This window comes from Lycorma delicatula, chromosome 12 (assembly GCF_047948215.1).
Source record: "Lycorma delicatula isolate Av1 chromosome 12, ASM4794821v1, whole genome shotgun sequence".
NCBI lineage: Eukaryota > Metazoa > Arthropoda > Insecta > Hemiptera > Fulgoridae > Lycorma > Lycorma delicatula.
The window spans coordinates 73,712,776-73,729,607 of record NC_134466.1 but is presented as its reverse complement, the minus strand read 5'-3'; the positions used below and the strand labels follow the sequence as shown (position 1 = coordinate 73,729,607).

General features: G+C 31.6%; 2 protein-coding genes across 2 annotated transcripts in view; both read right to left on the bottom strand.

The window, feature by feature from the left end:
* The window catches only part of LOC142332813 (uncharacterized), a 33,468-nt gene extending 19,933 nt beyond the window's left edge, over nucleotides 1-13,535 (bottom strand). Inside the window, exons 1-7 of the mRNA XM_075379428.1 lie at nucleotides 13,302-13,535; nucleotides 8,489-8,641; nucleotides 7,546-7,695; nucleotides 5,793-5,945; nucleotides 4,850-4,999; nucleotides 3,097-3,249; nucleotides 2,157-2,306 (exon numbers count right to left, since the gene is read on the bottom strand). Of these exons, the coding sequence (XP_075235543.1) occupies nucleotides 2,157-2,306; nucleotides 3,097-3,249; nucleotides 4,850-4,999; nucleotides 5,793-5,945; nucleotides 7,546-7,695; nucleotides 8,489-8,641; nucleotides 13,302-13,535 (1,143 nt within the window). The remainder of the gene's footprint in view (nucleotides 1-2,156; nucleotides 2,307-3,096; nucleotides 3,250-4,849; nucleotides 5,000-5,792; nucleotides 5,946-7,545; nucleotides 7,696-8,488; nucleotides 8,642-13,301) is intronic.
* Nucleotides 13,536-13,840: 305 nt separating this feature from the next.
* LOC142332812 (uncharacterized) overlaps nucleotides 13,841-16,832 on the bottom strand; it is an 85,898-nt gene continuing 82,906 nt past the window's right edge. The window contains exon 17 of the mRNA XM_075379427.1: nucleotides 13,841-14,052. Within this exon, the coding sequence (XP_075235542.1) occupies nucleotides 13,841-14,052 (212 nt within the window). The remainder of the gene's footprint in view (nucleotides 14,053-16,832) is intronic.

The following is a 16,832-nucleotide window of genomic DNA, read 5'->3' as shown; positions in this document are numbered from 1 at the left end:
ATAACAGTACAGATCATCACTTTTTATTACCTAAAATAATACAATATTTTTCATAAGTAAAGTATTCACTGGGTATATAGACTTCGATGCTAAATTAAACAAAGGTTATTGCATGTTTTTTAAGTATTAATGGAAGCCAATTCACTTGTATAAATAATGAAAATTTAATTTTTACAGCATCAAAACATTTTCAGAGGTAAAAAGATAATTCAAGAGTTAAGATACCAGTAACATAAAATAAGGCTGTCTTCCATGAAGTATTAGAAGAACACGAGTCAAAAAGGAGTGTCCTAACCTGACCCTAGTTATAACTCTGTCACACAAGCATCCGACTGACAAACGCCAGAGTTGATACTTATCGATTAGCATAATATGACATATGACATTTCAATGTTATACTGTATTTTTAACACAAGCATACTATTCAGCTACTGTAATTGACAAGCGTCTTTCCCTTTTAATTAACTGGCATAGTAACATTTGACATGAAAACTTGTAAAACTGCAGCCTCTCATAAGCCCATATGCACCATTAATAAACACATTACTGATTTTTTGGGTGAATATTTCAAGAGAAGCAAACGATTAACTAAACATCTAAATTTATTATACCGTTTCTGGTGATGCCTGACTACATTAATTTTCTGTGTTACACGGAAGACATTGTGGAAAAGTGAAAAATTTAACAGAAAAATATGAGAGTATCTCTTTGTACAGAAAGTTTACGAGAACCTTCTACAACTATCTTTCAGAGAACTGAACAATCACGACAAGTACATTAAATTTAATCAAAATAATAATTTATATGTAGAATATGATTTCATTTAAAAAAACACAAGCACATAGAAATCTGCCTATTTCCAAGAATATGTTTGATGTTTTTATTTTTTTCACTTTCACTTTTAGAGATCTTAACAATGAAATTTATAGAATTTATTTATAAAGAGATGCTTTCATCACTACTCAAAATTTTATCAATGTTGACTGTTGAAGAAAAATAAGTAACTTCATAATCAACTAATTTTTTCTAAATGATGTGTTATTGAATTCGAATCTCAGGTGTTAATTAAGGCTAAGATGCTATTGTACTCTTTTATCACAGGCCAAGATTGGGCAAGAGTTTTTCATAAACCTTGACACAATGAACTGTAGCTTTGATACTACAACACATCCATAATTGACCTGAAGTGATGTTCACTAGCTAACACTAAATGTCATTGCCACATGTTCATTAATTTTGTTATGTTTTTAAAGATCTATTTGTTGCTCATAGAGTTTTCTTAAAATCAGAACGCATTTAAGAATCTTTTAAATAACTCAGTTTATACCTCAGCAGGTTATAAATCGCATTAAAAACTTGTGGTATGAATCTGAATATATGTGATTTAGAAACATTATAACAATTCTTGAGAAATGTGTAACTCACTCTTGTAGGTAAATAACATACATCAAAAAGTAAATGAAAATATCTTACTTGTCTAGATGTTGTCGGTTTATCATCTGTCATAGCAACAGGAGCAATCAAATGTTCTGTTCGCTCTGTTTTATGCTTGATTTCTTGTTTAATACTGAAAGATAATGGGTCTTCATCAACAAATTAAATATCAGTTTGTGCATCCATACTCTGCAGCAAAACATAAAGTAATAATAATAATAATTTATTATCTTTATATAATTAACTTCTATTAAAAATATATATGCTGTCAATTGGGAGGTAGTAAACAGTTTGTTATGTCACAGAATTTGTTATGGCCATGCCACATTTACAGTACCATAAGAGACACAATGAAGTAGTTTCTCTGAGGACACCAATGTTCTTTATAAAACTGGTTTCTGTGAATAGATTATAAATTTACTTGCAAGAATATATCAGCTGCATTTCAGTAGGTTTGTTGTGTGATGTGAAACAGTATATTTTGGCACTATAAAGATAGAAACAAGAAACCTCATATAAAACCACTGTCTGAATGTTTATTCTTTATCAAAAGCCATGAGTTTTCAGGAGTGACATGTGACTTGTCAATTCTACAAATACGGTTTTATCATTTCACATACAGTTTGATAACACTTTTTTAAGATTTTAGTTAAAATATAAAGTGTTAAACAAGAATGCTAAATATTAGGTAAACCATCAAAAAGTAAATGAAAATATCTTACTTGTCTAGATGTTGTCGGTTTATCATCTGTCATAACAACAGTAGCAATCAAATGTTCTGTTCGCTCTGTTTCATGCTTGATTTCTTGTTTAATACTGGAAGATAATGGATCTTCATCAAAAAATGAACTATCAGTTTGTGCATCCATACTCTGCACAAAACATAAAGTAATAATAATAATAATTTATTATCTTTATATAATTAACATCTATTAAAAATATATCTACTATGTTTCTTACAATGATAAAACAAATTGATTTTCATAGAAATAACTCATCCATTTCAGTACTTCTATAATAATATTCAACTGGAACCTTTCAATATGTTGGCACATGATGGTGCCAGAAAAGTGAAATATTGTAGGCACTGTAAGTAAATTAATAGAATAGAAAAATGCGCTTAACCACAATCTAAATAGTTTGGTAAAAGAAACAGGTTGTTGGTGTAAATATAAAAAAACATATCAACCTTGTTTAGAAACAAAAATGCATTGACATAGAATAAGGATTATCGAAACCGATAACAAAGTTTTTCGTAACTAAACATGGTTCATAAAGGCAAGGGGATAGCTTTGTACTCTTTTAAAAGTGGGTATAAATGTTAAATGTGGGTATAAAATGAATATGTTAATCACCTTTGTTTAAGGCATGCGGCATCTGCTTACTGTATTTTATTGGTTATGTACTGTTGTAAAAAATGTTTATCTAACGTAAAATGTTAGATGCAATCTGTTAAACAAAGCTATTTACCGCCCTATACTGCACTAATAAATGTTTTTTACACTATATATCAAAATATCTCATGTCAGACATGAATGCAAAATGTTACGTGGGCTATAAAATGTAAATAAAAATATCATAATGAATAGAATAATTAAGAATTCTTATAATAACTAGGTTTTATGTTTTTAACTTACCAAGACAAAGAAGAAAAAATCTTACTTGTTTAAATACTGACAGACCATCATCTGTCTTGGCAAGATGTACAAATAAATATTCTTCTTGTTGCCCTGTTTCATGCGTGCTTTCTTTTTTAATGGGCAAGGATAATGGATTTTCTTCCAAAACTGAATCACTAATTTGTGCATCCATACTCTGCAAAAAAAATATGAAGTAATAATAATATTCTATTATTATAGTGTGACTAATCAAAGCAGGTTTTAAAGGAATAACATGTATGTTATGTCTGGAAATGATTTTTTATACAAATAATATATATTTATAACTAACACCACATGAAAACCACAGTTTATGGTATAAATGAATTTTTAAAACTCAAAAAATATACACGAGTAGACAATAACAGTAGAGATCATCACTTTTTATTACCTAAAATGATACAATATTTTTCATAGGAAAAGTATTCACTGGGTATATAGACTTCGATGCTAAATTAAACAAAGATTATTGCATGTTTTTTAAGTATTAATGGAAGCCAATTTACTTGTATAAAAGATGAAATTTTTATTTTTACAGAATCAAAATATTTTCAGAGGTAAAAAGATATAATATTATAAGATAATAGATTAATAATAATAGAGTTATAACTCTGTCACACAAGAATCCGACTGACAAACACCAGAGTTATCGATTAGCATAATATGACATTTCAATGTTATACTGTATTTTTAACATAAGCATACTATTCAGCTACTGTAATTGACAAGCGTCTTTCCCTTTTAATTAACTGGCATAGTAACATTTGACATGAAAACTTGTAAAACTGCAGCCTCTCATAAGCCCATATGCACCATTAATAAACACATTACTGATTTTTTGGGTGAATATTTCAAGAGAAGCAAACGATTAACTAAACATCTAAATTTATTATACCGTTTCTGGTGATGCCTGACTACATTAATTTTCTGTGTTACACGGAAGACATTGTGGAAAAGTGAAAAATTTAACAGAAAAATATGAGAGTATCTCTTTGTACAGAAAGTTTACGAGAACCTTCTACAACTATCTTTCAGAGAACTGAACAATCACGACAAGTACATTAAATTTAATCAAAATAATAATTTATATGTAGAATATGATTTCATTTAAAAAAACACAAGCACATAGAAATCTGCCTATTTCCAAGAATATGTTTGATGTTTTTATTTTTTTCACTTTCACTTTTAGAGATCTTAACAATGAAATTTATAGAATTTATTTATAAAGAGATGCTTTCATCACTACTCAAAATTTTATCAATGTTGACTGTTGAAGAAAAATAAGTAACTTCATAATCAACTAATTTTTTCTAAATGATGTGTTATTGAATTCGAATCTCAGGTGTTAATTAAGGCTAAGATGCTATTGTACTCTTTTATCACAGGCCAAGATTGGGCAAGAGTTTTTCATAAACCTTGACACAATGAACTGTAGCTTTGATACTACAACACATCCATAATTGACCTGAAGTGATGTTCACTAGCTAACACTAAATGTCATTGCCACATGTTCATTAATTTTGTTATGTTTTTAAAGATCTATTTGTTGCTCATAGAGTTTTCTTAAAATCAGAACGCATTTAAGAATCTTTTAAATAACTCAGTTTATACCTCAGCAGGTTATAAATCGCATTAAAAACTTGTGGTATGAATCTGAATATATGTGATTTAGAAACATTATAACAATTCTTGAGAAATGTGTAACTCACTCTTGTAGGTAAATAACATACATCAAAAAGTAAATGAAAATATCTTACTTGTCTAGATGTTGTCGGTTTATCATCTGTCATAGCAACAGTAGCAATCAAATGTTCTGTTCGCTCTGTTTCATGCTTGATTTCTTGTTTAATACTGGAAGATAATGGATCTTCATCAAAAAATGAACTATCAGTTTGTGCATCCATACTCTGCACAAAACATAAAGTAATAATAATAATAATAATTTATTATCTTTATATAATTAACATCTATTAAAAATATATCTACTATGTTTCTTACAATGATAAAACAAATTGATTTTCATAGAAATAACTCATCCATTTCAGTACTTCTATAATAATATTCAACTGGAACCTTTCAATATATTGGCACATGATGGTGCCAGAAAAGTGAAATATTGTAGGCACTGTAAGTAAATTAATAGAATAGAAAAATGCGCTTAACCACAATCTAAATAGTTTGGTAAAAGAAACAGGTTGTTGGTGTAAATATAAAAAAACATATCAACCTTGTTTAGAAACAAAAATGCATTGACATAGAATAAGGATTATCGAAACCGATAACAAAGTTTTTCGTAACTAAACATGGTTCATAAAGGCAAGGGGATAGCTTTGTACTCTTTTAAAAGTGGGTATAAATGTTAAATGTGGGTATAAAATGAATATGTTAATCACCTTTGTTTAAGGCATGCGGCATCTGCTTACTGTATTTTATTGGTTATGTACTGTTGTAAAAAATGTTTATCTAACGTAAAATGTTAGATGCAATCTGTTAAACAAAGCTATTTACCGCCTTATACTGCACTAATAAATGTTTTTTACACTATATATCAAAATATCTCATGTCAGACATGAATGCAAAATGTTACGTGGGCTATAAAATGTAAATAAAAATATCATAATGAATAGAATAATTAAGAATTCTTATAATAACTAGGTTTTATGTTTTTAATTTACCAAGACAAAGAAGAAAAAATCTTACTTGTTTAAATACTGACAGACCATCATCTGTCTTGGCAAGATGTACAAATAAATATTCTTCTTGTTGCCCTGTTTCATGCGTGCTTTCTTTTTTAATGGGCAAGGATAATGGATTTTCTTCCAAAACTGAATCACTAATTTGTGCATCCATACTCTGCAAAAAAAATATGAAGTAATAATAATATTCTATTATTATAGTGTGACTAATCAAAGCAGGTTTTAAAGGAATAACATGTATGTTATGGCTGGAAATGATTTTTTATACAAATAATATATATTTATAACTAACACCACATGAAAACCACAGTTTATGGTATAAATGAATTTTTAAAACTCAAAAAATATACACGAGTAGACAATAACAGTAGAGATCATCACTTTTTATTACCTAAAATGATACAATATTTTTCATAGGAAAAGTATTCACTGGGTATATAGACTTCGATGCTAAATTAAACAAAGATTATTGCATGTTTTTTAAGTATTAATGGAAGCCAATTTACTTGTATAAAAGATGAAATTTTTATTTTTACAGAATCAAAATATTTTCAGAGGTAAAAAGATATAATATTATAAGATAATAGATTAATAATAATAGAGTTATAACTCTGTCACACAAGAATCCGACTGACAAACACCAGAGTTATCGATTAGCATAATATGACATTTCAATGTTATACTGTATTTTTAACATAAGCATACTATTCAGCTACTGTAATTGACAAGCGTCTTTCCCTTTTAATTAACTGGCATAGTAACATTTGACATGAAAACTTGTAAAACTGCAGCCTCTCATAAGCCCATATGCACCATTAATAAACACATTACTGATTTTTTGGGTGAATATTTCAAGAGAAGCAAACGATTAACTAAACATCTAAATTTATTATACCGTTTCTGGTGATGCCTGACTACATTAATTTTCTGTGTTACACGGAAGACATTGTGGAAAAGTGAAAAATTTAACAGAAAAATATGAGAGTATCTCTTTGTACAGAAAGTTTACGAGAACCTTCTACAACTATCTTTCAGAGAACTGAACAATCACGACAAGTACATTAAATTTAATCAAAATAATAATTTATATGTAGAATATGATTTCATTTAAAAAAACACAAGCACATAGAAATCTGCCTATTTCCAAGAATATGTTTGATGTTTTTATTTTTTTCACTTTCACTTTTAGAGATCTTAACAATGAAATTTATAGAATTTATTTATAAAGAGATGCTTTCATCACTACTCAAAATTTTATCAATGTTGACTGTTGAAGAAAAATAAGTAACTTCATAATCAACTAATTTTTTCTAAATGATGTGTTATTGAATTCGAATCTCAGGTGTTAATTAAGGCTAAGATGCTATTGTACTCTTTTATCACAGGCCAAGATTGGGCAAGAGTTTTTCATAAACCTTGACACAATGAACTGTAGCTTTGATACTACAACACATCCATAATTGACCTGAAGTGATGTTCACTAGCTAACACTAAATGTCATTGCCACATGTTCATTAATTTTGTTATGTTTTTAAAGATCTATTTGTTGCTCATAGAGTTTTCTTAAAATCAGAACGCATTTAAGAATCTTTTAAATAACTCAGTTTATACCTCAGCAGGTTATAAATCGCATTAAAAACTTGTGGTATGAATCTGAATATATGTGATTTAGAAACATTATAACAATTCTTGAGAAATGTGTAACTCACTCTTGTAGGTAAATAACATACATCAAAAAGTAAATGAAAATATCTTACTTGTCTAGATGTTGTCGGTTTATCATCTGTCATAGCAACAGTAGCAATCAAATGTTCTGTTCGCTCTGTTTCATGCTTGATTTCTTGTTTAATACTGGAAGATAATGGATCTTCATCAAAAAATGAACTATCAGTTTGTGCATCCATACTCTGCACAAAACATAAAGTAATAATAATAATAATAATTTATTATCTTTATATAATTAACATCTATTAAAAATATATCTACTATGTTTCTTACAATGATAAAACAAATTGATTTTCATAGAAATAACTCATCCATTTCAGTACTTCTATAATAATATTCAACTGGAACCTTTCAATATATTGGCACATGATGGTGCCAGAAAAGTGAAATATTGTAGGCACTGTAAGTAAATTAATAGAATAGAAAAATGCGCTTAACCACAATCTAAATAGTTTGGTAAAAGAAACAGGTTGTTGGTGTAAATATAAAAAAACATATCAACCTTGTTTAGAAACAAAAATGCATTGACATAGAATAAGGATTATCGAAACCGATAACAAAGTTTTTCGTAACTAAACATGGTTCATAAAGGCAAGGGGATAGCTTTGTACTCTTTTAAAAGTGGGTATAAATGTTAAATGTGGGTATAAAATGAATATGTTAATCACCTTTGTTTAAGGCATGCGGCATCTGCTTACTGTATTTTATTGGTTATGTACTGTTGTAAAAAATGTTTATCTAACGTAAAATGTTAGATGCAATCTGTTAAACAAAGCTATTTACCGCCTTATACTGCACTAATAAATGTTTTTTACACTATATATCAAAATATCTCATGTCAGACATGAATGCAAAATGTTACGTGGGCTATAAAATGTAAATAAAAATATCATAATGAATAGAATAATTAAGAATTCTTATAATAACTAGGTTTTATGTTTTTAATTTACCAAGACAAAGAAGAAAAAATCTTACTTGTTTAAATACTGACAGACCATCATCTGTCTTGGCAAGATGTACAAATAAATATTCTTCTTGTTGCCCTGTTTCATGCGTGCTTTCTTTTTTAATGGGCAAGGATAATGGATTTTCTTCCAAAACTGAATCACTAATTTGTGCATCCATACTCTGCAAAAAAAATATGAAGTAATAATAATATTCTATTATTATAGTGTGACTAATCAAAGCAGGTTTTAAAGGAATAACATGTATGTTATGGCTGGAAATGATTTTTTATACAAATAATATATATTTATAACTAACACCACATGAAAACCACAGTTTATGGTATAAATGAATTTTTAAAACTTCAAAAAATATACACGAGTAGACAATAACAGTAGAGATCATCACTTTTTATTACCTAAAATGATACAATATTTTTCATAAGAAAAGTATTCACTGGGTATATAGACTTCGATGCTAAATTAAACAAAGATTATTGCATGTTTTTTAAGTATTAATGGAAGCCAATTTACTTGTATAAAAGATGAAATTTTTATTTTTACAGCATCAAAATATTTTCAGAGGTAAAAAGATATAATATTATAAGATAATAGATTAATAATAATAGAGTTATAACTCTGTCACACAAGAATCCGACTGACAAACACCAGAGTTATCGATTAGCATAATATGACATTTCAATGTTATACTGTATTTTTAACATAAGCATACTATTCAGCTACTGTAATTGACAAGCGTCTTTCCCTTTTAATTAACTGGCATAGTAACATTTGACATGAAAACTTGTAAAACTGCAGCCTCTCATAAGCCCATATGCACCATTAATAAACACATTACTGATTTTTTGGGTGAATATTTCAAGAGAAGCAAACGATTAACTAAACATCTAAATTTATTATACCGTTTCTGGTGATGCCTGACTACATTAATTTTCTGTGTTACACGGAAGACATTGTGGAAAAGTGAAAAATTTAACAGAAAAATATGAGAGTATCTCTTTGTACAGAAAGTTTACGAGAACCTTCTACAACTATCTTTCAGAGAACTGAACAATCACGACAAGTACATTAAATTTAATCAAAATAATAATTTATATGTAGAATATGATTTCATTTAAAAAAACACAAGCACATAGAAATCTGCCTATTTCCAAGAATATGTTTGATGTTTTTATTTTTTTCACTTTCACTTTTAGAGATCTTAACAATGAAATTTATAGAATTTATTTATAAAGAGATGCTTTCATCACTACTCAAAATTTTATCAATGTTGACTGTTGAAGAAAAATAAGTAACTTCATAATCAACTAATTTTTTCTAAATGATGTGTTATTGAATTCGAATCTCAGGTGTTAATTAAGGCTAAGATGCTATTGTACTGTTTTATCACAGGCCAAGATTGGGCAAGAGTTTTTCATAAACCTTGACACAATGAACTGTAGCTTTGATACTACAACACATCCATAATTGACCTGAAGTGATGTTCACTAGCTAACACTAAATGTCATTGCCACATGTTCATTAATTTTGTTATGTTTTTAAAGATCTATTTGTTGCTCATAGGTATAAGCCTTACTGCTGAAGTGAATGTACGGGAATCAGTCGATTCATTCAACTATAGACAACAGTCTGTTTTTGTGAAGGTAGATCCTGCCATCGGCTAAATTCATGCTTGTGACCATAACGGTGTACAGACATCGACCACATCAATAATCGCCCAGCTAAAAGAAGAGTTGTTAACGGTAAATCAGTCTAGTCATAAAAGTAAAGTCTGTCCCTAGCATGCCTATGTACCCTATTATTTATTTTAAACCTAAATATAAGTTTTAAATATTTAGCTTTATCAGTAAAATTATTGCTACGTAAGATTACAATTAGCAAGAGTTCCAAAGATCGGACTGTGGGTCTATATGCCATCGATACGTGGCCTAAATTGGTAGCAGAAGAAATATTAGTTAAAAAAAAAAGTTTGATTCGTTAAATGTTATCTCCGTCATCTAAAGTTGAAATCGATTTGTTTGTTTACGTCGTTCATATGAAAGGCACAATTCTATTCATACATTGTAAATTGAGCATATTAAACAATCTTTGCTCATTAAAGCATAATAATTTTTTTATTTATTTATAATGGGAAAATAACTGATTTTCTTTTACTTGCAATAAACCATCATTATAGATGTGTTTTTTCACTCAATTCTTTCTATATTCTCCTGAAGATGGGGGTAACATGTAACAATTTTTTTATTGATAAGCGACTGTAGATCGTTATTATATTTTTTTTTTTGTACAGGGGAAAAGGATGGATATCAGATGTGGAAAAAATTTATAAATAAAAAGATTTATTATAATTAAACTTTCAGTATTATCATACCGTATAAGTTTTTTTTTACTTATGTTATATGCCTGTAATCTGATAATGTTATCATAGACATAAATATTGTCAAGCTGTTCTTATCAAGGTTTTGCAACGGTTTTCCTTGATACAATAGGGCAAATGCCGGAACAGTTCATTTAGTTTTTCGTGGAATTTAATCTTTGGTATCCTTATTCGCATTTAAAATAAGAAAAATAAATATTATTTATTTATAATTATATTTGTTGTATTTGTTTTCATTACCTGCTTAATGTGACCCCGTTAACCATTAAAAATTGAAATTTAGCTCATATATTGCTGTATATCAACACATAAATATAAGGCATTGATAACATAAAATTTTGAACTTATTTAAAAAAGCGGGGGTATTTATCGCCCCCCAAGAATTTTTAATATTAAAAATTTTTAATTTTTGTAGAGGCATTATAGGATCTAAAAATTTGGTACAGTGCTGTATATACCAGTTGTTTGCAGTATCGAAGTCTGTCAGTCGATAGTTTGTAGCTTAACTGTTATAGAGTTTCTATAATATATTTCCGAAACGGGTAACTAAAAATTCATAAAACGGGAAAAATATTTCTCTGCATAAGTATAATTCTATTAAATTTTATTCCCGGTCCGACCGTACCCCTAATTAAAGTATAGTAAATAAAAAATATACATTCTTTGGGAAAAATATTAAATATATATTTTTTTTTGTAATTTCTCATATCGATTAAAAACGTTTTCAACTTTTGTTTGTTAAAGTGCCTCGTTTAAAAATTTGAAATTGTATTTCGGCCAAACACCCTGATCCCTTTTACCGGTTTTCGCAAACGTTTAATACATTACCCCCCCACCGCGAAGATAGTGCCTGTTGTCTACCAAGTTTAAAGAAAATCGATCCACGGGTTCCAGAATTATGAGACAAAACACAAGCCAAACTACACACGCACAAACGTCCGACTGATAAAACTTTTTTTTTTTTAATTTGGAGTATTGGAATAAAAAAAAATTGTAGATTATTTAAAATTTTTTTTTTGGAAGGGTGGGTTTTTTTTAACGTCACCTTAAGGTACCAAACTTAAAAAAAATACTAATTTTTTAGACATTTTTTTTGACCGATTTACTCGCTATTTCCCGTTACAGCTGTTGTAGCAGTAAATATCGCTTTAGCGGGAAAAGTAAAAAATAAATGTTTATTGACATTAGGCAAATTTATTACTTCTGATTATAAAATATTTTCATTAACTGTGCTATTTAACAGAGTTAATCTTAAACAATTAAATTTTATCTGTAAGCCTCATAAAACAATTTTTGTTTATCATCAACTACAGCGAAATGAGAGCAAAATTTTTTTTCAACTCATTAAAAATATTTATATCTTTTTTTTATCTTGTTAACATTCGGTAGTACAGTCAGGAATTACTTCAGAAGGTGATTAAGGGTGATATCTATGAGTGTAACTGAAGTATAGTCTTGTACAGTCTCAGTTCGACCGGTTCTGAAATGTGTGGTTAATTGAAACCCAACCACCAAAGATCACCCGCATCCACAGTCTAGTATTCAAATCCGTATAAAAGTATCTGCCTTAATTAGGACTTGAACCTTAGAATTCTCGACTTCAAAATCAGCCGATTTGCGTAAACGCGTTCACCACTAGACCAACCCGGGGGGGTAAAAGTATTTAGAACTAGAAAATTTATCTTATACTAATTTCTTTAAAGCTATAAACGAAAAAATGAATAATGCAAAATAATATAGCTTGTACCGTACCTTATTTTTGAGCGGGCCATTGATTCAGTCTTTGTTTTCTTTTATCACATTGATGTTATTTTAAATTTACTTTATGAAATACAGACAAAATAAATACTTAAATACTTATACAGACAAATACAAAAATTTTGTTTTTAAAAATTGTTGGTTCTATTATCACAAAAAATAATAAAAAAAAAAAAATGAAAAAAAAGACGCTTTTGAAAAAATTCGTTCACAGGGAACAGAGGTTGTAAGAATGGAAAGTCTAGTTTGCGTTATTTTTAAATATCTTGTTTAAATTAACCGCCTTTTCCACCAAGAGAGAGGATTTTGTGTTCTTGAGATGAGCGGTTCATTTATTTATTTATCTAGCTCTAAAATTCCTGCTATTGTTGCGTTTGAATTAGTTAAAATTGGCGTTACCTTTTTATCGAAATCTTCCTATGCAGTTGAAATGGAGAGTTCAATAATAAAAACAAAACCTTCTGTGAAAGTATTGTGTAAGCATTTTGGTAAGATGCTTCATCTTTAAAGCGAGGATCTAATAGCGTGCTTTCAAGCAAAATATTATTTTCAACATGCTTAAATCTATGTTGTGGTTGGTCTAACATCTTGTTACATACTTTAACGATTTCAAGTACGTGTCTTGTCATCGCTCGCGCCAATAAACACATTTTTGAAATAGTCGTCGTTTAAAAAATTCAACAATTACCTTCGATTTTACCACAATTGCTTTTACTTCAGACACTGCTGCTTGGACAATCAAATTAATTGTATGCGCTAAGCAAGGAATATGGCGTAGCCGACAATTGCAAGTAGCAGCTGTTAAATTTGCTGCATTGTAACTAACAACCGCTCCTATTTTGTCAGTAATAGCCCATTCATTGAATTTACCTTGTAATTCAATGGCAATGTTTTCAGCCGTATGTTGACTGCAGATTTCCATACAAGTAAGTAACTGGGTTTTTAAATTGCAATCACGGTCAATGAAATGGATAGCGGTATAATTATTATTTGAAACTGATGTCCAACTGTCAGTGGTTATTGCGCATGCTTCTATATTATATAATGACTTACGAATCTCACAAGAAATTCTATCGTATAATTGTGGAATTAAACTAGTTGTAATTATTTTCCGACAAGGAAGCGAATACCCAGGGTTTAACGTACGAACAAACTTCTTGAATTCTTCATCCTCAACGAGTGAAATAGGTTGATATTCTTTAGTTATTAACCTAATTAATTGAATATCTAACGCTCGGCTTTTACTCTGAGGAACAGGTTTTGTAACAAAGTAAGGGACAACTGTTGTATTTTTCTGTTTATTGAGGACAAAGATGTTATTGGAAGCACAGAAGAAGGATTAGGCGATTCAACAAGTTTTGTTAATTTAAGGGCTAATTGCTGCGATTCATTTGGTTCAGTCGCAGTAGACGTAGTAGGATTTAAATTATAATGCATTTCTGAAACATAATCAGGACAAGGATTTTTTTGTCTTGGAATATCAACTCCTGGGTGTTTAACTTTAATATGACGAGATAGATACTAGTCGTCCCACCGGCACAGGATAATGAACTACGGCAAAGATTACACAAAGCTTTTCCGGGGCTTGCTTCGGAAAAGCAAGTCCAGACGCGATTCTTTTTCTGCAGCTCATGTTTATAATTTTAAAAACAAAATATACTTTTTTAAAAGTGCTTATAAAATATCTACTTACGTAAAAACTAATGATTTAAAAAATAATACCGATAAACATTTAGAAAAAAATCGTCTTCTGATTATGTAAAGTAAAAAAATCTTACGAAATTGAGTAGGCCCAAATAAAAAAATATAAACAAACTAAAAACACAACTCTAAATAAAACACGCAAAGATTATCCACCATGAAAACAGAATCCACTGTCGTCTTTTATCCGTCTACTAAGAATAATTGTAACAAATATCTTCAGCATGATAGTACGTGTAAAAGAACGACAGTAATTAATATTGTGCAACATAGCTTCCCCCCGAATGAAATTAAAAGAAAAAAGAATAATGAACAGTTTAAATTTTCCCTTCTCTATTTAGCGATGAGGTTTGTTGATATAAGCTTTTTTTCGTAAAGGAATCGAATAAGAGATGAAATAAGGAGAATCGTCGGGTAGATGGAAGGGAATAGAGCATGTGTATTACAAGTGATAGGCTACTAAAAATCGTATTCAACCGAAAAAAAAATCAGATGTTTTTTTCAACCGGGTCGAACAGGAGTATTAACAGAGATGAACGGCTAAACTCGGGCGAAGAAGAGAAAGAGAGCATGCGCATTAGAAGCGATAGGCTTCTAAGTTTACTAAACATCGAATTGAACTGAAAAAGAATCAGATGTTTACTAGGAGTCGAATAAGAATTGAAAAGGAAAATTCACATATTTTACTCAGTTTACTAATTCTGTATTTTATTATGTTACAGTTTATATTAGTTCCAAATGATATTTACGGAGGGAAATTACATTCATATGCACAAGATGACAGACTTAAAACCGAACCGAACCGATCCAAATACAATTATTTGAGGTCGCTTTTAACGCTGCTTCTTTCAACTACTACGTCTGGCACGATTCCATCCTTGGCTCTTGTAGTGAAAGGTTGTGTCTTATTGTGCTCTGTGATTGTGAGTTGTAACCAGTCCAGCCAGGTGTTCAACAGTTCTTCTACCTGCGTCGCCAGACAATGTGAGAAGGGTCTGCTAGGACATCAGCCGGGCGGCCAGCTACCTGGATTACAGGCCAGTTACATTAAGAAAAGGATAATCCTTTTCTTAATTTTATTTCTATTCTATTCAAATTTCTATAATAATGTAAAGTGAACTCTTGTAGTCATTACGAACACATTAAGTTAATAGCCTATTATTATAGGACTATTGTGCTGATTTTAAAATAATTTTATTTTAAATTGTTTGATATAATCTGTACCTATTTAGGTCTACAGGTTATATCTTGTTTTGATTTTTCTTGTCAGTGGTTTTATTTTGCAGCAAGTGTACATTAAGAAGTGTTTAATTAAGTTTAATTTTAATTTTTAAATTTTATTCTTTATTTTTCCTCAATGGAAGGAAAAGTAAGGCCTGCCCCGCCCCGTTCTCCCACCCCGGAACTGTCCGTCGGTGGAGAGGAAAGCGGGTCTGGCGCTAGGAAGCGCCAGAAACGCCGGGACTCCGCGCCTCCTATGGAGACGGAGCCCGTAGCGGGCTGCAGCAAGGCTGCAGCAGCCGCCTACCCGCAGGCTGATGATGGGGCCCCATCACAGCCTGCTACCGTCAGGCGGGAGAAAAATGCTGGACTGCCCGAAGGAGTGGCCAGCATTAGCGCGCGACATTAAGTCGCGGATCGGGGGGCGCCTGGTGGCTAAAAGCACCGGGCTCTCGATAAGGCTGCAGCTGGGCAGCGAGGCGGATTACCGGGCGGTGCAGAGTTTTCTGCACTCGAAGGGAATCGCTCCCGAAGGACAGGGAGCTGAAGGTGGTTATACGGGGAATCCCCTATGGGGCTGCCCCGGAGGAAGTAAGGGAGGAACTGACCTCCCTTGGCTATGAGGTGGTTTCGGTTAAGAAGCTCCTCACAAGGGACGGTCGGGAAACCCCGACCTGCCTAGTGGCCCTTAAGAGGACCCCTTCGGCCCGGACCATTTATGACCTTGGCAGTATTTTTTACTGCAAGGTCGCAGTGACTGCGTTTGTGTCACGAGGGGGGCCACCCCAGTGCCACAGATGCCAGAAATTTGGACACTCGTCCAATTATTGCCAGAGGGCCCAGCAATGTGTCAAGTGTGGTGGGGACCACGACACTGCCACATGCGTTAAGCCGCGTGAGGAACCAGCCTCATGCGTTAACTGCAAGGGACCTCATCCGGCTAATTACCGGGGTTGCCCCTATTATAAGGAGCAAGTCAATAAGGTCAAGGGCATTAAAAAGCCCGCGACTGTTGACGGCCGCAGCTGGGCCCGTGTTGCCGGTGGGGGAAAATCAGCCCCCAAACCGGAGGTGCCGGCACCTTAGGCCAAGGCGGTAGTGAAAAAAGGGGAGGTACCCTCCCCAACACCCGCCAAGCCAAAACCGGCGGCGACCACCAAGAAGGTGGTGAAACAAAAGGCGGCGTCAAAGCCGGCCCCGGCGAAGAAGGCCAAGCCTTCCTCGACGGGAAAGGCAAAGCCTGCTCCGGCTGGGAAGGCCAAGCAGGCTGTTAAAAACACCGCGGCCCCTGTAACCC